This window comes from Chamaea fasciata, unplaced genomic scaffold (genome assembly GCF_029207755.1).
Source record: "Chamaea fasciata isolate MVZ Bird 193981 ecotype frontalis unplaced genomic scaffold, bChaFas1.0.hap1 SCAF_11, whole genome shotgun sequence".
Classification (NCBI taxonomy): Eukaryota; Metazoa; Chordata; class Aves; order Passeriformes; family Sylviidae; genus Chamaea; species Chamaea fasciata.
In genome coordinates this window covers 26,635,136-26,657,977 of record NW_027094096.1, presented here as the reverse complement: position 1 = coordinate 26,657,977, position 22,842 = coordinate 26,635,136, and the positions used below count along the sequence as shown (strand labels likewise).

The 22,842-nt window shown below is 38.7% G+C and overlaps 1 protein-coding gene across 5 annotated transcripts; it reads left to right on the top strand.

Annotated features, from left to right (window-relative positions):
* The first annotated feature begins 8 nt into the window (after positions 1-8).
* GYG1 (glycogenin 1) lies at positions 9-22,788 on the top strand. Of its 5 annotated transcripts, none has more exons than XM_066193763.1 (8): positions 9-115; positions 3,329-3,464; positions 5,362-5,536; positions 5,849-6,011; positions 9,505-9,631; positions 12,389-12,608; positions 13,287-13,337; positions 13,561-14,904. In XM_066193763.1, exons 1-8 carry the CDS (start codon positions 109-111, stop codon positions 13,720-13,722), a joined length of 1,041 nt encoding a protein of 346 aa, XP_066049860.1. In that variant the 5' UTR covers positions 9-108; the 3' UTR covers positions 13,723-14,904. The 5 variants fall into 5 exon arrangements, with proteins under 5 accessions (XP_066049860.1, XP_066049861.1, XP_066049858.1 ...); XM_066193761.1 differs by lacking the exon at positions 9-115 and adding an exon at positions 366-568; XM_066193765.1 differs by lacking the exon at positions 9-115 and adding an exon at positions 3,900-4,086 and having other exon boundaries at positions 3,379-3,464.
* Positions 22,789-22,842: the final 54 nt, after the last annotated feature.

Below are 22,842 nucleotides of genomic sequence, written 5' to 3'. Positions count from 1 at the left end.
CTGCCACGGCCGTGCCGCTGCTGGCCCCGCCCCTATATAAGGGGCGGCCTCAGCGTGGCCCCGACCGCGGCCGTCGCGTCTCCCGCAGCCGACCTGCGCTCGGGCACCATGGCAGGTCAGTGTGCGCCCGCCTGGCTGGCGCCGCCCTTCGCCAGGGCCGCGGGCCGTGCCCGCGGGGCCGCCCCGCGCTCCCGGCCGCGGGATCGCGGCGCCCGCCGCTGCGCCTATTTTTAGGCACCCGTCCCGGCGGCGAGCGGGCTCCGGCCGGTGCGGGGGGGGGGGGGGCAGGGGCTGCCCGCGGGGGCTCGGAGCCGTCCCGCCGGGCACCGCTGTGCGGTTTGAGAGGACGCGCCCTGTGCCGGCTCTCTCCGCGTCTACCTCGATGCTCTGCCCCAGGTTCCGTCCCCTAACGGGACGGATGTAGGCGGCGTGGTGGGGAGCAGGATGGGCCGGAGGCGCCACTGTAGGACTACAGCGGCTCAGAGGGGAAAACCCAGCCCTCTCCTGAGACGCCGGATTTCTCTGATTTTGATACTTTGCAGTGAGCAGGTCCTTACCGGCTCTCCACGTACGTGTTGCTTCGTTCTTCCGGGTTTGTTTTGGTGTTTTTTTGTGTTTTGTTTTGTTTTGTTTTTGTTTTGTTGGTTTGGTTTTTTCCACCGATTTTCACCTGAAATTGTCAGCAGAGTGGGTTTCATTTCCAGGTCTGAAAGCCTGCAGGAAGTTTGTCCCCCGATGCATGTCTTGATAAGATGCTCCCGTCTCTCTAGGAATCCCGTACTCAAAAAAAAAATTCAGATATGCTAGTAGCTAACTCAGAGAATAGGGGGAAAGGCCAGCACCTGTGAACTGTGGCTATGCCTACGAATAATCTTCCAGGGGAATTTTTAAATGATCTGGGCCAAGCACTCCAGTAACCTCCGGCATACCATCAAATAAAAGATCGCGTCTAGCTCAGACTTCCAGGATGCTTGTGGGTGTGTAAGGGCTAGCATAAAAAACTCTTGCAAAGAGATATTGTAGCCTGTGAACTTGGGCATCTAAAGAGGTCTCTGAAGTAGCATGGTTTTGTCTGGGTAAGTCAATTAGGAAGCTGTGCAACTGCCTCTCATTCTACGTGGTGTTGAAGACATACTGTCACACGTACTGTGAGTTCACTGTGTTTTGGGCCTAACAGTGGCTGCTGTGTAACCATAAAATTCTGTGGAGAAAGTGTTTACAGAGAAAGGGAAAAGGATGAGAAGGGCGACGCGCACAGCTGAAATACCTGCTGTTTAGGTAGAATGGACTAGTCTTTTGCAGATATAACTTCCATAATAAGCACCAACTGATCTTGCTCAAATTGTAGCATGGGTTCATGTACTTACACATGTACATAGTAGAATATGTAGAACATAGTTCATTCAAAACCTTGGGAAGTTATGCTGACTTAGGTGACCTCCAAGTTGGCGATATTCACCTCCTGTCAAGCAGTTGTAAAGTTTCCTCCTAGAGCTGGGATGCAGTAGGGGGCTTCTTAGCCTTTACTCCATCATGAAATTGACGTTATTTCTCTAAAGACCTTTGTGAGTGAATATTCAGTTTCAAGACAAGATGGAGTAGAAGTATACCTGCTAACAGGTCAATGAAGAAAAGACCTGTCTTTCAGTGGCAAGGTCACTTTAAGAATTAGTCTCACACTGCTGGGGTAAAAAAAAAAAAGTAACATTCAGATGAATGTTGGGCACAATCCCACTTTGTCTGCACTGGATTTTTAGTGAGCTGTCTGAGAGCATAGTGACAGACTTCCATGTATTGCATAGCAACATGCAAATTACCCAGTGAAAAACCCTGCCCTGTTAGGAGGACATTTAGACAACTTAAAATGTTACACACTTGCCCTTTCAAAAAAACATAAAGTTGTTCTGCAGACTTGCTGAATATGAACTAGTAGGGATAGGCAGCTAAAAGTGAATTGAAACAAAATATCTTTACTCCCAGCATTACAGAAGCTTTTTTTGATCTTTGTGATTGACTACTATAATCTAAATCCCTTGGGACTAGTTGGTTTTGCAGCTAAGCAAAATAGAAGGTTTTGTAGCTGGTCTATAGATCTTGCAGACCAGGTTTGCAGAGCTTATTGTAATTATGGTACATGATTGTCTGTCGTCAACTGTTAAGGGGGTATTAAGTGAAAAAGATATTGATGATGACTCCTTCATGAACTTAGGTGTTGTGCCAGACAACAATTTTTCTGAAAGGAGTCAGTACTTTAACCTCACTACTAGGCTTGACAGTAAGCCTTTGAGTGTCCAGAACTCTCACTCTGATCTAACCTTTTTAACACCTTCTGTAAAGAAAAGAAATCAAAGTTGCTAAAATATATTTGACACTTGAAATTCTTAGGAAGAAACTGTTTGGTTTATAGAGTGAAAAATGGATTGGTAGAAAAGAGCACATATCACTTTGTAAAGTGATATAATTTTGAAAGGAGGTCTACATGAAAATAGTTAACAGTGAACTGAAGAACTTCTATAAGTTACTTGTTTTCTTTCATCAGTCCCACTCTGGCCCTTTGAAGAAATGTGAAAGAATGCAAAGCTTGTATAATATGGCTTCAATAAGTACTATATGGCAAAACAATCTGTCTTAAGCTATATTTAAGACACGGCTGGAGCAGAAGATTATAGTACCTCTTTTTGCTTGGAGCAAAAATTGTTCCTGCAGTTTTAAATTGCTTTTTGTATTACTAGTTACTTCCCATTTAAATCTTGCGTTTTTGTGACAGAGCTGTGAGCATGGGCTGCAGAACAACTGATCTGCAAAATCCTGAGCTAGCAAAACTTAAAACTATTGTCTAAGACATAATTCAATGCTTACTTTCATTTGAAAATTAAATGAAAGTTTTACACTGCTTTAGCTTCTGGGTTGAGAGCTGAACACAGAGAAACTCTACAAAACCCTACTAACTTTAGGCTAAAAGCAAGCCCACAGACTCCAAACACTTTTTAGATAACAGCATTTTAGTGGCCAAAGTAAGGCTCTTCAGAATTTTGGATTGTCTCTACATTTGGCATGACTTATTTAACTTGTGGGCAAATTTGAACTGGTGTTCTCTTGCAGCCGTCTTGATTTTGTGGGTCATTTTACTGCATTTTGGCAGGTGTCAAGTTACCAATAGCAAGTAATCTGCTTCATTGAGTCACGTAGGAAAGCCCTATACAAAGAATTAAAGGGCACATCGTAGAGGTCTCACAGCATGACTATCTAACAATGCTAGGGGTCTAATGTATCTGTGTCAGAATGAAGTAGTGGATCATGCTAACTTGACCAAGTTCATTTCTTCCAGACCAGTCTTTTGTGACTCTAGCCACAAATGACTCATATGTGAAAGGAGCACTGGTACTTGGTTCATCTTTACAGCAGTACCGAACAACAAGGAAGCTGACTGCACTCATTACTCCTCAGGTCTCAGATCTTATGAGGTAAGGTCACTTACATACTTCAGACTGCAACAGTTCCTGCTGATGTGCAGGTTGAAAAATGGAAGTTAAATTCCTTAATAGTAACCTTTCGAAACTCTGTAAGCTAAACAGCTAATTTCAGCAGAACTCATCTATACTATCTGGAGTTCTGCAGGTTCTTCAGACATGAAACTGTGTTTTTTTTTTCATCCTGACTATGAGTTAAACAAATAGTCTGCATTTAGAGCTCTAAACCATGACTCGATAATGATATTTCCTCTGGATCTTTGCTCTTTTGTAGTCCTACTTAGAATTGTCCAACAATGTGATATTGCCTGTGCATTTGTTAATGCTGTGTGTATGCATGTGGAGGTGGGAGCAGGGAATTGGTATTTATTTGTTTTGCAGAAGTATTCCTGATTGAGATAATATAACACAAGCTCTTTTGAAATCTAGCAGACACTTCAAATTTTATCATGGGAGAAGAAAGCGAGCAGAACTAAAGTAGCACCTGAATCAGCAGCTGAACAGAGCCATCTAACAAGGTCACCACAGTACATCAAATGAAATTAATAGGCAACTGCTTCCTACAGCCTCCTTAGAATAGTCTCACTATGGAGTGGACTGGATTCTCTTTCCACATGTAAGAGGGTAAAAAAAAAAAGAGACAAACAATGAAACAGTTATTAACTATGGGAACTACAGATGATAGGTCAAGATTCTCTGCATAGGGAAAAAATTCTGAAAAGAGTTATCAATATATAGATACAATAGAGAGGTAAGTCAGTAAAAAAATGCAGTGACTCTCCCTGGAGTCTCCTGGCAGCTAAACGGTCTTATCAATATTAAGATGTTGCATATAGGAACACCCATTCCAGCCTACTAGGTGAGTGTGCTGTTCTAAGATGAACGCTAAATGTACCTATGTGCTAGTGCAAGCCAGCTAGTACTATGCCCATAGACCAGTGATACCTGCGTACCTTGTGGTGTAATTGGAGCTTGCATTTCTCACCCTGTCTCTGCTAACAAAGTATACCTGAAGTTCAGAGGCACTGTCCACACCAAACTGTCAGTACAAAGACTGCTTTGCAAGGCAGAGTTCCAAAACCCATTTACAAGCTCTGTGGCTCAAATTGTACTGGTAACTGCTGAGCATTCAAGATATGCTGTAGGACAGTAAGAATTTACTGATGTTCATGCTGTTTTAAGCAGCATGAACACCTTAATCTCTTGAACTAATGGTAATGCTCTATTGATGGTAAAGCACGGGTTGGATATGTGCCAAAAAATTTCACTACACTGCCTGGAAGTTTGTTACTCTTTAGCGAATATGGTAATGGCTCAAAGCATTTCTGTACCCCCAGCCATGACTAAGTCAGTCTTGAAAAGACTTTATGAGATAAAGTTTTAGCAACTGGGTCTAGTCAGATGTCTCAAAAGTCCCAGATGTCACAAATCCAGAACAGAGTAAATATTGCATAAAATTTTGTCTCAGCTGTTTGGGATTCAGCTAGTGTCCTGCTCAAGCTAGTCTAACAGCTTCCCATTTCTTAATTGCCTGCTCAGAGTAGACCGTTAAGTTGACAGAAATCAGAGTCTGGATTAAAAAAAAAAGGTTTGTGGAAAGTTTGTACTACATAGCTGTGACTTACTGGACTTGATAGCAATGCCAACTAAAACTATGTGGAAGAAAAAAAAACCCCAAGGGTCTTCTCTGTTCCCCGGTATGTGCACATTACGAACTTCGTGGCAGACAGGTGTACTTGTGCATTCCAATATATGCAGTCAACTCTTACTTCTTTTCAACAAGAAATGTTGCCAGGTTCTCTGTCATTGCACTTCTCTTTACAGAATCTGTCACGTGGTCTGTTGCTGGAGTAACACTAGAACTAAATCTTGCCAATTGACTCTTCCCCAGGAGAGTGCTGGAAAAAGTCTTTGATGAAGTCATATTGGTAAATGTCTTGGATAGTGGGGATTCAGCACACTTGGCACTAATGAAAAGACCTGAGTTGGGCATCACACTAACAAAGCTTCACTGCTGGGAGCTGACGCAGTTTTCAAAATGTGTTTTCATGGATGCAGACACAATGGTAAGTGGCTGTCTCATGGTTCCTCTTGAAGACCTAGTATCAGGGTTGTTAGATTTTTTCTGTGTTTTTTTTTTTTTTTTTTTTTAAGAGTAGGGGTAATAGAAGCCTTTTACTAGATGGACAGTAAGAATGTGTGCACCTTTTAAACTAAATTAACTGTCATGAAGTCTGTGGGGACTATTTCTGTAAAGTATTGTCTTCCGTAAGATGAACACTAATACAGGAACTTTCTTTCATGTCTTAATGTTGATGCCAAAGTCCATTAAAACATTCCTAACCTAAAAGCATTTTTTTAAACTCCTTTGCAATTAGGTTTTGTCAAATATAGATGAGCTTTTTGAGAGAGAAGAGTTGTCTGCAGCACCAGATCCAGGCTGGCCTGACTGTTTTAATTCAGGAGTTTTTGTTTACCGACCATCCATTGAAACATACAGTCAGCTGTTACAGTTTGCCACAGAGAAAGGCAGCTTTGATGGTATGTATTAATTTGTGTTTTGGTGTAAGTTAGACCAAAATGGTGACAGTAGTTGGGATGGCTCAGTAACTACATACATCTCATGGGGACTCTGTGTGATAGAATTCTCTATGTAACTATGCAAAAATTGTATCCTTCTCAGAAATAGAGGCTATTATTACAATATGTAGTAAAACTACTTTTTTCAGACTTCATAAAATAAAAACTGAATTTGGCCTCCAGACTAACAAGTGCAGAATCATATAACAAGAAATGAAACTCCAGTATTATGCTTCAGACGTTCCTAACACTCAAGGCTTTGGATGTTCTATTCTAACTCAAGCTGCTATAAAAAAAATATAGTACTGGTCAACTTGAGCACAGCTTCAGAGAATCAAACATTTGAAGATACAGCTTTCTCTTCATATGCTATGGGAAGGCTTCCTGTCATTATAGGCTGGTGACTGTCTCTTTCCCAACATCAATTGCATGTAGTAGCCTTGGCTGCTTCCCACTATAGGTTACTTGGGGATTGGCCACTGTATCAGGTTTAAGCTTGAGAAGCCAAGTTCTGCTGTCCTGTAAGTCTACTAAATCTGTTACTGTTGCAGTAAAAGTGTATGTCGCTTGGAGACAAAGGCTTCTGAGTATCACTGTCTCCTGTCGCTTAGTTTCATTATGTAACTACTGTGGTACAAAACAGAATCTAACTTTAAAAGCTATAAAAAAATATGTAAGTTAAAGACCATTAAATGGAACTCTCAGAAGGTAATGAGTTAGTCTGTTGACTTACCTGTCAGTACTTTGTGCAAAGTAAGATATCCAGATGTCACTCCTCGTCTGTAGAATAATCCTTGTTACTGTAGGGACTCTTATGTGTGGCCTTCTGAAGGACATTAGTCACAGTTGCAGGCTCAATGCTACCCAATGAAAATGAGTACTGCCATGTAATAAAGGTCTGTACCTCGCTGTGCAGATTGATCACCTGCTATGGCAAAATCTAGAGCATAATTCTGAACCATTGCGTTGAAACAAACAAACAAACAAAACCCCCCAAAACCAACCAACCAAAGAAACCAAACACCTCCCATCCTACCCTCCACAAAGAAACCCCCAACCCCCATAAAAAGCGAACAAGCAACCAAAAACACCCCGATTGAATTGAATTGCTTTTACAGTATGCTTTCTGACTTGAAAGCTAAAGCCACGGGATAATGAAACTTCCTCTGTCCTAAACGCAAAGCAATTGTTGCAGCATTTAATGATTGTTGCAGCAAAAATAGTGGGCTAATTGTTTAGGTATCAAATTTCTAGAACTGTAATTTGTACTTCCGCTTCAAAATTTACTTAGTTCTTATTAAATGGTAGCACTGAACTGAATAATGAGACCGTGGAGACCTAGACCATCTGTATAAGCTACTGCTGAGCTCAGGACCTTGGTAGGGAGAAAGGGAATTGAAAATTAAATTGACCAAGAAAGAAATAAAACGATCTAGGAAACTTAGTAACAGAAACCTGTGAAGGGTCACTGCTTTTAACAGGACACAGGGATGCAAATTTAACAACCTAATGAACTATGTGTCGTTGAAGTCAAGCTGCAAGTACCTTGTCTGCAGTAGGAGTATCTAGGGAATGGAATACCTTCCAGAGAATTTCTTGCATGTAACAGCAGACAGGTGTCTCCTATGTACTGCTGTTGTCCAGAAATGGCAGAATGATGGCTGCTTATGTAGACATCTACTCTGTCTAAACTTCACCTTTCTAGATAATAAAGAACACATCATGCAACTACTCTAGATATGATCTAAAAGTAGTGGATGGGAAAGAAAAGTTTGGTTTCAGAAGAAATCTGGTAGTACTGCTACCTTAAGAATGTTGCTATTGCTTAGACAATAGCTTGGGATCCAAAATAGTTGCTTTTACAGTCTTGCTGTATTGTACCTTCATGTGTATCTGTAAATATGTAGTTAATATAAGTACTGCTTGATTTTTCACCTTATGTCTGAGATCCTGTTTATATAACACTCCTGCTGAAGTCTGAATTAGGGCACCTAGATGCCGCTTTCATTGCCTGCTTTGGCACAAATGCATGCAATCTGAAAAAAAGCCTAGTATGTAAAACAATCTGAGCAAGAGAAACTCTTGTAGAGTAAGTTAAATACACTGTTGCTGCCCCTTAGATTCTCTTATGGATACAAGTTCTTCAAAAGTGCTTTCTTTCCCTTATGGATTGAGAGGCAGATCAGAGGTTTGAAATTACTGGACTGAGTCTCCAGGCTGTTTCTCACTCTGCAATCTGCGTGTATGCTGACAGCTGTAACAGGATACCTAGCATTTATATTTGTCAGTGTACTGTCTGTACATCTAAGTTTATGCCCAACATCTAGATACTTCAGCTGCAAAAAGCAAATCCTGCACAAACAGCACTGAGGGTATAAACCTTAATACTGCCCTAAATCGAATCACAGGCCAATAAAAACCTTTTCCTGAGTCAGCAGAGACTGAGTGCTTGAGGAAACAAAAGATTAAAATGAAACATTGTCTACTATGTTTACCTACTCTTTAGTAATGCTACTTCTAAATGCCGTGATAGATGGAAGAATACAGCAAGCAAAAGTTGGAGGACTCCCTTCAATCTTCTTGAAAGAGGAATTATTACCATTTAAAGACTAATCTTATTCATTGTGATAAAGAATGAATGGATATGGATAAATAGGTTTTTACTTCTCAGTCGCTACTTATAAGCTAGTCTGCTCTGGGCTGAAGGGTTTGTTTTTGTTTTTGTTTTTTTTAGCCAATCTACTACTGAGGTACCAAACAACTTCAGATTCACTTAACCTTGTAACAACCTCTACTTGCAAACTAAGAGGTCACCCCTCTGAACGCAGATTGTTATCCTCATTTAGTGGTTAGTCAGGAGCTTTTTAATACAGAACTAAGAACACCTATTGTCTGTTTAGGAATTTGATGGAGATTTACTAGAGTTGTCACTAAGATTATGTGTGCCTTTCTTATCAGATCACTGTGGAGGTAGATGCATCTGGGACTGCAGGTCTAACAAGCCCCTGACACCCTAACTCTGTCAGTGAGATGATATTGGTCATGCATCTGTAAGCATAAGTAATAAAACTAATTGTTGCCATTTGATCTTCTGAGCTACAGTTTTCCTGAAGCTGAACAGTGCTCAGTTGTACTGTTTTATTGTGGGGTATTTTTTGCTGCCTTATACAGATTGAACTTAAGGTGTAAAAGAAAATGAATGGCAGAGTTTGTGAGCAGCTTCCTATCTTTTAACAAAAGTAACCCCATACATACTATTTCATTCTCTGCATTTTTGGAATATTCAAAGGCTGCAGGATTTACAGGGTTGTTTACAAATAGAGCTGTAGTGCTCTGTGCCAGACTTCTACAGAACATGATAACTGCATTACCAACTCTTACTTAGTAAGGTGGCTGAAAAAGATCCTCGAACAGCTGTCTGATGCTTGTAGCCTATTAATGCTCTCTCTTTTAGGTGCAGATCAGGGGTTATTAAACACCTTCTTCAGCAGCTGGGCAACAACAGACATGAGCAAACATCTACCGTTTATTTATAATTTGAGCAGCACTTCTGTATATTCCTACCTTCCAGCATTTAAAGCGTAAGTTGAAAACTTCAAGACGACTTTCAGAGCTTACATATTCTTAATTTCTTGTAACAGAATGAAGAGGCATGATGTGTGAGCTTACACAGGTTTTCTAGAAGGAGACTGTTCCTGTCACTCAAAATATCAAAATTTCTTCTCTTAAAAGAAAAAAAGGTTGAATTGATGAAAGTCAAATGAATCATGTCAAGATAAATGCAGAGAGACAGCTGTACCTGTAGCTTAAATGACTCATCCCTGGTGATAACACTGAAATTGATTTAGAGTAAGAACATTTGACAGGTCACTTGCAAAAGGAAAAAACACTCCTCCACTATAGCATACGGTCTAGTACAGTTCTAACCAATGGAATCAGCTCGAGCTGAACTTCAGCATGTCACTGGTAGTATCCTTCCCACTTAGATAACTTGCCCTTTTTTCACTCCAGTTATTTAGGGTATTTAACAACCAGCAGTTACGGTTTCATCTAATCAGCCTATACCATTCAAATATAAATGTGGTGAACGAAGATTTGTATCAAGCTAGAATTCTCTCCTAACAGTCTTTCTAGGACTGTCACTTCCTTAAGTAACAGCAAGATGGAACAAAGAATACAGCCAACCACATATCATTGCATGTTTCCTCTGTGACAAAACCTGTATCCTCCCTAGCTAGCAGCATTATTTTGGCATGTGAGTAAACTGTATGTCAGAGGCAGGGTCGCTCAAAGTGTTACAACAATCCAGGAGACAGGGGGCGGGGGAAAAGAAGGGAAACTGAAGTGTTACACAGAAACTCTTTATCTGTTATGAGCTGCAGAAGTTGGAGGCAAGGGAGAGGGAAAGTGCCAAGTGCATGAAAACAGTCTGATCTCTGAATGACATCAGGTTACTAGTGTCTAAAGCAGCAGCTGGCATAAGCAGGGCTTGCTGGCTCAAGATCAAACTATGTCTTGTGACCAGAATGCTATTTGGAATCTTGTCCTGCTAAAAGTGGAACATTTATTTAAAGAAATAAATGCAAGCCTCAGAGGGACTAAGTAGCTGGATAGCATTTGATAAACTAACATCTATTGTGAAGTATGCCCTCTTTCCATGGCTGGCTGTTAGTCACATGGTCTTCATTTTACAAATTACTTTGTTGCCACAAAAGACTAATTGGATCTGGGAGCTCCTGACAAAAATTCTCTTTAACTGAATCAGTTGGTTAACTGAATTCATCAGACCTTCAAAAATAGAATGCTGGAAGTGCAGCCCTTGTAAGTAACATTCCCTGCTCAATAGGTGGAACAAGTTCCCTCAGTTAGATCAGCAGCTACACTCCTGATAATCAGCAGTTGGAATATAGTGAAATTTAAATCTACTGACAGCAATAGCTAAGTTTTTTTGCAGCTTTGTACAGCGAGACTAGATTTCACAGCAGTCTCAGTAATCCTTTTTCCAAAGGAAAATGCCAATTCATGACAAATGCTCTCTGACTTCAAAACATTGATGAAGGACTTTTCTGGGAGATGTGGAAAGACAGATTAGTTGCTGAGGCCAGTGTGGACATAAAGCTTCCTAACAGTTGAGCTTAAATGTCGAAATAAAGTATTGCAGGTCCAGAAAGTATCTAGAAGGCAGATGCTGAAAACATAAAATAGTATGAAACCCACAACCCCATCCAAATACTTGGTTTTAATATTCTATGGCTTTTGAAACACACCTGTGTTGTCTCCATACATAAAACTCTTTAACGTCTGAGTCCTGGTTGAAATGATCAGCATCTGCTTATAAAATGTTAGACAAGCTACTTGATATTACTCTCCATTACAGACGTACTATGTTGACAAGAAAGCCTAATGTGACACCAAGTGAACTAGGCGAGATAGTCACTGTTAGCAGAGAGACTAGTATTGCTTGTTCACCAAACTGAATCAAGCTGAAACCTAGTTCTGGAACTGTAGGAGAATGACATGAATGTTGTCTCTTTCAGCATTAAGTTCTTTACTTGAGAAGAGATGCATCTCTTCTGTACTTTTAATACAGAAGAACATACTGATAACAGTTGGGACAAAGCTAGAAGTCCATACTGAAAATAGAGTTAAAATGGTTTCAAAAAGAAACAAAAACAACCCACTACCAAAACAAAAACTACCCACTACCCACGCAGGGCTGCCCTAAGGTTATTTAGGAAGTAAGGGTTGTCTAACAAGCTCCTGCTGTGCCGAGATCAGGAGTCCTCTGAAATGCCTTGGTTATACAAAGTTATTATTTTGCAAGGACATGGTCTCCTTGCAGCAGAGCCATCCAGTGATCCATTTCTAAAGGGCTATAAACTGAAAGGGTAACTCTTAACAGTGATGCTTCTCCACGTAATACTTGTAATGCTTAACTCTGTGGGTTGCTGACTTTGGAGTAGAATCTTTTTCACTTTTAAAACCAGTTCCGATTGCCACGGCTGCTTGAGACTGCTCTCTCCTGAGCTATGGACATCACCCTAAAGACTTGAGTTGTCTGTAAGTATTTAAATAGCCCAGACCATTAGGTTTTGGCTGTATTCTGACTAGTGTAATGTAGAATTCAGTTTGCATTTTTTCTGTTGCATTGCAATGCTTTCAGTCCCAATAGGCATTGGCAGTTTGATCATTTAGCATTTAGCCTCCTAAATATATTCATATTTCTGTTTTCTGGACAAATACAGAAATAGCAGGTTAAAAAAAGTTATGTCTACCAGTCAAAACTCATTTTCTAGACACAAATACAAACTGACCTTTAAAATTTTTCTGCCCAACAGGTTTGGTGCAAATACTAAGGTGGTGCATTTCCTGGGAAGTACAAAGCCATGGAACTATACATATGACTCCAGAACAAAAAGCATAAAGGGCAACATGGATGACCCTAAAATAGTTCACCCAGAATTCCTCAACATGTGGTGGGATACTTACATAGCTGATGTTTTACCATTACTAGAGCAGCATGGAATTGTTAAAGAAAATACTACAGGGGTAAATATGGTACGTGCTCTAATGAATTTGTATATCCATACCAAAGTATGGATGACAGGTTATTTAAATTGCATCAATTTCCCTTCCCTCTGCCCATCTCAAAGCATGGGTGTGGTTTAGTTTGTGGGATGCAGGGTATTTTAGTTTTGTCCTTTTAAGCCTGGAATAAGTAACACTGCAAAAGAGAAGCATACTAGACAGCTCTTGGACATAACTGTATGCTTGCCTAAAACAAACTATGTATGTAGTTAATGTTGCACCAGGTCTTATACTGTAGTAACTTCTTTCATGTAGTGATTTCTTTAACGTACACAGAGAAGGGCCTAACTCTTAATGTGTTGCAGCTAATAAGGTTCTAAAGCAGAAGAACCCCAGTTCAGTATGCAAATATGTATGTACAGATCTTGCATGGTAAATCACATTTAGGTAAGCCTAGGATACCTTGAGAATCCATACTTATATCGACAGGCAGTGATGAATACCAATACAGATTAAAACTAAAGTAATGCTTCTAACTCTAGTTCTCATTCACAGAGTTTAGTAGCCTGCATCTGACTGCAGACTTCTTAGTCTCAGCTTAGAACATGGACCAGTTTAAGTTCTCAGCCTTTCTAAGACCAAAGTTACTGATCTCTTAAGATGTGCTTCTCTTGGTAATCTTGCATCTTTCTAACAAACTATTTGCAGCTATCTGGCTTGGTCTATACTCTGGCTTTCTCTTGTGGCTTCTGTAGAGAGGTATGAAGAACTTAAACTTTACTTTTTTTTTCTTCTTATTTTCCCTTGCTAACTTCTATAACTCTGCTTTGCCATTTTGCTAGGAAAGCTGCACAATCCCTACCCACTGGCAATGCTTGCTACTGTGCATGATAACATCTACTTTGTTGGCCCATTCTATGGCCTGTTGTTTGCTTTAGCTGTACAAAGTATTTCTATATTTTTACTCTGCCTTTCCTTTTAGGCAGAAGTTACAGAGGCAGTGTCCCACGTATCAGTATCACCACTATTACCAACTGAATCTTCGGAAGAACGCAAGGAACGGTGGGAACAGGGCCAAGCTGACTATATGGGAGTGGATTCCTTTGACAACATCAAAAAGAAACTTGATACCTACCTTCAGTAGAAGTGCCTGTCTCAAACAGTGGTGATGCAGGGACTTGTTCCAGAACTAACAGCTAGAAAGGTATAGATGGTGGTCAGTTACACTTGCTAGTAGCTTGAGGAAAAACTTGGCTGAAGGCCTCTGCAGTGCTACAGATGAAGACTGGGCAAAAGCTAGGAAGCAGAATCCTTGGGCCACCTATTACTGCCCAATATCCAAGTCTCCCTACTAGATAAAACCAGGTATTTTCAGCCTAAAATTTCTTCTGTTTTGATCAATTGGCTCAACATATTTAAACTGGGTTTTGTTACCTCACCTCATTAAGATGATTAGCATTGATTCCTTTGCTTGCTGTTCTAGATGTAAAATCTAATTCATGGGATTACTCATACACTGGAGTGGTAGCCATTCTGCTTTACCATAAATGTATTGTTGATACTGGGATACATACAGTTGTAACAGTAATAGCACTGCTTTGCTCTTCCAGTCACAATTGCACTGAAATTTTGACCAGGTTCTTACGCACAGTGCCTGCAGCATGGCAGAATGCGTTTTTCAGTTCTGTATACTATGGGACTAGTAAACTGAGTTTTATCTGTTCCTTGCAATGTTGCACTTGATACAAAAATAAAAAGTTGTCATGCATTTCTGTCTTCCCTAAACTCTTGAGCAGTTAAAAAAAAGGAGCTCCAAAGCAGTCTAACTAAAATATTCAACAGGTATAAATACCCCTTAAGCTTTGCTCATGCTACTCAAGCTCTCATTAGCAAATGTCCAGCTTTTAGTTTGTAATTATTTAGAAGTTTACTAGTTTACTAGACAAATGACTTAGTCAGTTGCCAGGGAGATGTTTAGGGCAAATCCCCATATTAGCTTGCCATAAATATAGGACAGGGCACTGGAGGAAGTACCTGCTGAAGCTGCTTACACTGAAGTTTGGAAAGAAGGCATCTTTCTTTCAAGTGACTAAAGAAACATCATCCCTAATGTAAGCCCTGTATGCTGAACTTTGTCTTAAACACAACTGTGATACTACTTTGGGAAAGAAAGGTTACGTAGCTGCTTAAGTAAGTGTACCTACCCTGGTAAGGAAAACTACTCTTTCCGTGTGTAAAGTCAGTGGAAGAAAGTGCTTTTTTTTGCCACACTCAGGCTGCATGTACTTACATAGAAAAACAGTAAAAATAAAGCATGCTGATGACAGACACAGATTGGCTGTCATCTGTACTAAGGCTTAGATCTATTCTTTAGTCAAAAGTCTAAACAGAACAAAATCAGTATTCTTTGATATCTGTACCTTGTACTGATCCAGAAACACTAAGAAAACATTGCTTCATTATTTCCTTGTAAAGGAGGATTTTGGCTGGAATCTAGTGATGGTGCTAAACCTTTAACCTAGAGTTAAAATAAACAATCAACAAGCTCTCGCTAGTTGCTGGTAAAGCAGAAGACATAATACAAGTATAAGGGTTGGTCTGTTTTAACTTGTTTTCACTACTTAATTGGTCTATGATTTAGTTGGTCACCATTTAGGAAAAATGCTAAAGGATGAGGTTCAAACCAAAGTAGCTTGTAGCTACTTAGAAGAACATAGTATCTGAACTCCCAGTTGTAACTAGCCCTTTCCTCTATGGGTTTTCCTTTTGCTGTGTTTTTTGGGGGTTTTTTGGGGTTTTTAAAATTATTTTTAAATTTTTTTAACAGATAAATTTGAAGTTGTGTGAAAGCAGGAGGGATTACTAGTTACAGTCTGTAATGACAAAAGTATACTTTATCAAACAAATATTGGAGAGTTCTGCATACTCAAAGACTACTCTATGGAAGGTGGTAAAATAGTCTTTTTAAGCTAAACAATCTAAAATTTCCTCCCCTTATCTGTATTCATGCTTGAGAATAGGCACATTACTTCTTTTTAAGCTTAGTAGGAGAGAACCAAGAAAGTATAAAAGTATGATACTCATTAGCTGCCTGAAAATTTGGTTTAGCATGTAAGTTTTGTTACATTAATACAGTAAGATAAGGAGAGATACTTAATAAGATGAAAACCAGCATGTTTAACAAATACGGTTAGTGAAGAAACATAACCTGTGAAAATAATTGTTGTAGCCTCTGTAACTCATACTCTGATCAAGTGCTTACCACAGCCTCAGGAAAGGGATGACATTTATACTAAATTCTATGCGGCTTATTTTCAGTAAAATGACCTGTATGTCATTATTTGCCACTATTTCCTTCACAATTGCTGCAGGCAGCTTTTGCAGAAAAGCAGAGCTCCCTTTTTATTCCTTGAAATAGCATCACTTGATACATCAAGCAGTTTTCTGCTCTAATCGGAAGGTACTCAAAACAGCACTATACTCTAAACATCATTATTCAGAAGAATCACAGCATTGCTTAGATTGCAACTCAAATAGTGGAACTTCATTTGCCATTATGAAGCCTATAATCTAAGATGCTCCTTAAACGGTGACAACTCAGAGTGACTCTTAAAAGATTAAGAAGCATTTTTTCCATACACATCTTTATTTTATGTATAGGGTAAAAAAAAAAGAAAAAACAAACAAACAAAACCCCAAAACCAACAACAACCCCCCCCCCCCCCCCCCGCCAACAAGCAAGCAAAACCCAACCATGCCCAGAATGATAGACTAGTAACTCAATCTTGGAATTAGAAACAATTCCAAAAGCTTACTTCTAGAACATGCTGTTCAAACTCCACAAAAGGGAATGCCAAAAGCCAAAGACTACTTACAGATCATGAAAAGCAGGAAAAAAAAGCCCTGACAGCCAGAACACCAAGGTGTTTAACCACCTGCTTACTGAACAGCTCTATCAAAATCAGACAGGACTTTTCTGTGCTCAGCTTTTACCTCTTTTCTCTCAGATACATTAATGGCTTTCTTGGGAGAGATCATAAAGCTTAGTACTACCTTCGGTAAGTTATATGTGGCTTTGCAACATGAAAATCATAATTTAATTGACAAAAAAAATACTAGTAATTGTTTTCATTTGTTTTCATAATTGCACTAAACCATTTTGCAAAATGTCAGCAGATTTCCACATAAGTAATGATGTAGCTTGACTAGCCATAGAAATGCTTCTCTTGCCTGTGAAATTTTTACTTGGAAAATGGACATAAAAAGCCAAGTCCCCCTTTCATAATTGCAAGTTATTTTTCCAGCTTATCTCTAAATATCAAAATCTGAACCAGAAAAACCCAAAGTTTAACTTCCATAAACTCTATGAAAAAAAAAAGGCAAAAAACCCCCTCAAACAAACAAACAAAAACACCCACCCCCAAAAACTAACCCAAAAAAGCCCCACTCAAACCCCAACTTCAATCAGATTTAGTTCTGTTCTCTTGTTCTTTGTCAGCTTTTCAGTGACAATCAGATACTGGGGTTCATGCTGTCTTCGTTTGTGTCCTTGTATTTCTTTCTCTAACAGACTTAAAGTATGCCTCTCTTCATAGTTAAGGTGCTGGCTCTCCAAAAACTGCATCAGTTTGCTTGTTTTTAATTCCTTTCTCAGTTCTTTCATTAGCTCACTTGCTCCAAATAGTAGACATCTTCCTTTCATTTCTCAGTCCTTTTCCATTTCTTATGTTTGCAATTCATCTTATAATCAGCTGGCTGGTATCTTCAGACGTAAGAGGTGAAAGGCTTTACAAGCTTTACAGACTCCATTGCTCTGCTGCCAAGTACACTTCCCAAATCTAAACAGGACCTAGATACAGCAATCTCTGCCTCCAATTCACAGTCTGTGCATCACAGTGAAGGGAGCAGAATGTTAGGTAAACACGCATCGGAAGACAAGAATCAAATGGAAAGAAAGGAACAGACATAAATATTCAACTAATACTCAACTGAGATTCTTCAGTGGTGTTTTTTACTCTGTGGTACATGAACAGGTGTGGTTTACCAAATTCTTCCTCCATAAGTCAAGGGGCATGCAGATGAGAATTTCATTAAGACATACGTACAGAAGTGAAAAAATGTCATTTTTCCACTACAAGAGGAAAAGCAGTACAGGAAAACTGCAAGAAAGCTGGCAGCTATAAATAATTTATTTGTTTTAATTTATTTTGCAAGGACTAACTCATTCACTGACACGAGTGGATTAGATTCTGCTTTGCATATAGCATGGTCTTATCGTTCAAAGTGTCTGTTGAAATTACTAGATAGCATGCTGTCAGTACATGCCTATGATTCTAGCATTTTATCCAAAGAAACTTTACTTTTACAAAAATCATTGGAGTTCTGTTAAGTAAAATATTAAAAGACAGTGTTTTACAAATTTAAATATTTCCTTTTTACTAACTCCGGGGAAGTAATCATCAGAGGAACTCCCTCCTGCACCTGTGTATTATTCAGAAGTAGTAAAAAATACTTTAAAATTTTGAATTAAATACCATCTTTGGACATAGCCTGCAAAAGTAAAAATTCTTTATGAAGTGTCACTGACCACCTTCTCTGAAACAATCGGTCCAGATGATCTGTTTGTTTATCAGGCAATAGTAAGATAGAAACATGAAACGAATTCATTTATAGACGGTTTTGTCTGAAGGAGAAGACACATTGTTTACCTTTTATTACCTTTTTTACCTCTAAACTGAGATGAAATGCTTGCAGGTTAGAATGCATGAATACGCATGCATTGAGGGGGGTTTTTGTGCTCTTAACCATTAAACTAACAAGCAACCTTTTGAAGAAATGAACACTGGAAAAATTTCAGGCATTTGTGTACTTCTAAATTAAGATTTAGGAGCAAATTAGTTTTTATAATTTATCTGAAACATTTATATTTTAAGCACAAAGATGGCAAAACTGAAAGTTAGCATAGGACATGTAACTTGAAGAGAAGTATTATCCCAAATATTAAATATGTTATTTATGCAAAATACCACAGGGTCAAGCTATAAATCAATCAGAACCTTAATTTCGTTAAATATTTTTTGTTTTAATTGACTTGTTGAAGGCTTTTTGGTAGCAGAGGCTCCTACTGCAAGTTCCCTCTTCTTGTTCTGAATTTTCAGGATATTTTCTTCTACTGAATCCTTCACAATGAATCAAAATACAAAAAAAAGAAAAAAAAAAAAGAAAACAAAAAAGAAAACCCAAAAAACCCCAAAACACTGAAATGGAGATGTTATATTTCTCTAAATAAAAGTTTAGGATGAGATGTTTAGGTATCCCAGGTAAAAAAAATGCTAGGGAGCTATGTATCCTAAGTACAGTTACATTATTTAGCTATTACTTTGTAAACACAGAGAAAAGGGTTGTACAGCAGTCGGAGGAAAAAGTGAGATATTTTAATTTTTTTGCGCTTTTTTTGTTTTAAACACTTATTGGAAGGATATCTATCTCTTCTTTGCTACTTTAATTAGAAGAGAACCTGGCTTCAATTTTCCTAGTAATATTTTTGTGATGGAATATTAACGAGGCAGGCTAGCTGCTCTTCCACAGCTAAACAAGCTGCTGACAATGACAATGACAAAAGTGTTCTACAGACCTTCAAGATAATGAACTGTAATAGCCAGGCTAACCAACAGCTATACTACCCCATTTGAGTCACTCCAAATAGCTCAACAGAGACATTTGATTTCTAATATTAAAATCTTACCATCAAAGCACACTTCAACAGTCACTCCACAATTTAGTTTTACTGGTGAGACTGTGATAGCCCAATTTTTAAAATACTGTAAAGCTTCTTCGAAAAATAATTTTTTATTCATAACCAGAAAACTGTTGGGATCATGTTTCAACTCGCCATAGTAATAACAGCATTATGCTTCTGACCCAGCATGTGACACCTGTCAAAACACTGGTGTTTTGCAGTGGGATTCCAAGCTATTAGTAGCAGCAATGAACAAGTTAAATAACCTGCCTTCAAAACATAGTAGTATGCACGTGGCATCACAAAACAGATACTGTGCCATCACCTCTTGAACAAATATTGCCTGCAGATGAATTACTCCCTGCCTAATATCTTACTCTTTAAGTATCCTGCTATAAAGAAAGCTTTGAGAACTTCTGGTTACATGTTCATAACAAGCAGAAACTTCAGGTAAACGCTTTAAAAACAGAAATTGTCAGGAGTCTAGGAGACATCAAAACAATCCTGTTATTTTAATTCTGAAACAAACACTGCATATACTAACTGACTCAGTACCCGATGGCAAAATCTGAATCAGCTGGACACAGGCAGTGAAAGAGTAAACTAGACTGTTAAGAAAGCCCTACCCCAAGCCCACGTGTGCTCTCATTAGTATATACAATAATCATCATGTTAGGTAAATAAGAAATTTTGCTGGACACAAAACAATAGTGTAGCTGTTACTACTTATTTTTTGCATGTAACATTAAATGTAAGGATCTGTGAAATGCCAAGTCTGTGCTCTGCATTTTCCCAGCACATTTTATCTATCTAGAGGTACAGTACTACTAGTTCTCAGAGAATAGATACTTAAATCTACATCAACTGTAATAATGTTCTGTCTCTGATAAGCAAGTCTCATGCAATGGGCTCGCCTTTCATGTCACCCACATGCCTCAAGTTGTCAAAGAATTTTTCTTAATGACTTGTTCTAGATTCTAAGAACCTCTGATGCCTATGCACACTCAGAGACACCAAGCTGCAAGATAAAAGCCAAACAAGTCTTGTTTCTCCAATCTGTGCAGTAAGCAAAAAAAACCCAAATTATGTCTTTGTCACTGCAAGATGAACATTCCTGGCAAGCTATATATGGCAAACTGTTCCATTATTAATCTCACAGTATAAGAACAACATAATGTCTGGAGGAAAGACCTAGCTCAATCATGCAGAAGTATGTTCCATTCTATTTTTGGTATAGTCAAGAAAGACTGAAGTGCACTGCTTTCATTCTTCTCTCATCAGTCCAGCACAGGAAAAGTGAATTGCAGAACTTCTATATCTTTCTGCAGTATCTCCTACAAAGGATACTGTATTTTACATATTTTAAAACCTGAGCCTTAGAGAAGTATCTGTATACTTGTGATACTCTCACATTAAAGGTTCATATTTCTTCCTAAAGGTGAGAATTCTGCATCTATAATTGTATTTAAACAAACAATTTTAAAAGGAGGGGGGAGGGAGGGAGAAGGTAATCTATAGTTGGATAAATATTCCTCCCTTGCACTGTGGTAGTACATCTCTCAGAGAAGGAATGCAGACCTTCAAGCTACATTTCTACAGTAAGTCCACAGAATTTGAAAAACTGGTTACTCCACTGGTATTTCTGCTTCTTAAATCCTGTTATTGCTGCTAGTATACTTCAAGGAATGCTAATGCATGAATGAATCTCATTTGGCACTGATTATTCAAAAGCGGGGTCATAAAGGATCATGTGAACCCACTGCTCCTCCATCACCCACTGCCACTTGGGATGGTTACCATCACAGGATGGTTACCAGCAAGATGGGAAGTTGCTGTTCAGTGGTGTATAAAGGCAGCAATTATATTTGGCCCTGGGTTGTTAGGTATACCTACAGACTATAGATGACTTGGTGTTAGCAATGCTTAACTTATTTTCTTACAGCTGCTTGCCACAATACGATGAATTCATTATACCTCATTCGTTATCTTCACAGAAGTTAAAATTCTCTTGCAGTTTCCACAAGTATTCAGAGAATTGTTGGGGGGGAAAAAAAAAAAAGCAGCAATCAGATTCAATGGCAATATGATAGTGTAGGTCCCTTCCAACTAAACAGACCAATGCAGTCCATACACAGACAATATTTGTGAAGACACATTGTGATACATGAAAAAATTCTTTCATGGCAACTTCTCCATACTCTTATTCATACTAATTTCTTTCATTTATTAAATAAATAGCTTTTGTCTTCATACTGTTACTGTCACTGACCTGATGTCCAAGCTACTAGTTTCTCTTTACTATTGGCGGTGACATGTGCCCAAGTCCAAAGCTAAACTATTGTTTTAATTTACTCTTTTTTTTTCAAGTGCAGATTTTGTTTCAGTTTCCAACTGCCAAAAAACTTGGGAATAACAGCAGAGGAGTGAACAGGGGAAAGGCAGGAAGTGAATAGAAAGCCCTTAATCTGGTACAATGACACAACACATGAACCAATTTTTCTACGAATACCATTTTGCTGTCAATAAAGGTAATTTACATTTTTATTCCTTACAAATCATTTTGCATTTCTGAGTGCTTTAATGAAAGGAAAAAAACTTCCTAAAGGTAGGTATTACCAGTCTCCCATGACCACAAAATGGAACCTCAGACTAATGCCTTAATTTATAAATAAATTCTCAATAACAACAGAAGAGACTAGAGCGGACAAGCACTACATTAAATTTATACTGTTCCTGAAACTGCACTTTATGGCTTTTGCAGTTCATAAACAACAAATAGAAAAACTCATTCAAAAGTATCAGAAAGAAAGAGAGATGTGAAGAACAAACAGATAACATATGCTACACTACAAGGTGTCACGCCACTCTGTTAGTAGTACTACTAGCATTCTTTCTACTTACAGTAAATAAATGGACAGCACAAAAATACAATGGTAAGACAAAAAAATGCTAGGGAGACAAATGAAGAAAAGTCCTATTTCCTATTTGTCTTTTAAACAGATACTCATCAGTGTCATTCTTTCTCAGACAGGCTTTCCTTCTGCCTCTTAGGAAAACACCAAAGAAGCTTCACCTAGGTTAGGCCATATCATTATGAACAACCCATTACTCACAGGATCCATTAAAAACACTAGGAAAGCTGCTGTCACATTTAATCCAACTCCACCCACTTTGAGACAAAAGCATTATAGTTCAGACCCTGCTTGGTTGCTTTGGAAACGACAAATTGCTTTCATTCTTTTCTTCTGTGCCATTGACCCATCCAAATGAGTAAAGGCAAACCCTGATTCTCTAAAGAGAAAGTAAAAATGTTCAATTTAACAATCTATTTTCGGTGACAACAGGAAATAAATACACTAAAATTCTGACCTCTGCTTTGAAATGTGCATTTAAAATTCTGTTTTCTTTGTGAGATCTTTCTAAAACACCATAAAAGCACATGTTTATTAAAAATAACATCAGTCCTACTGACTTCAAATGGTTTTCTATCAGGGACAAGAAAGTTGTGAACTGAGAAACAACCAG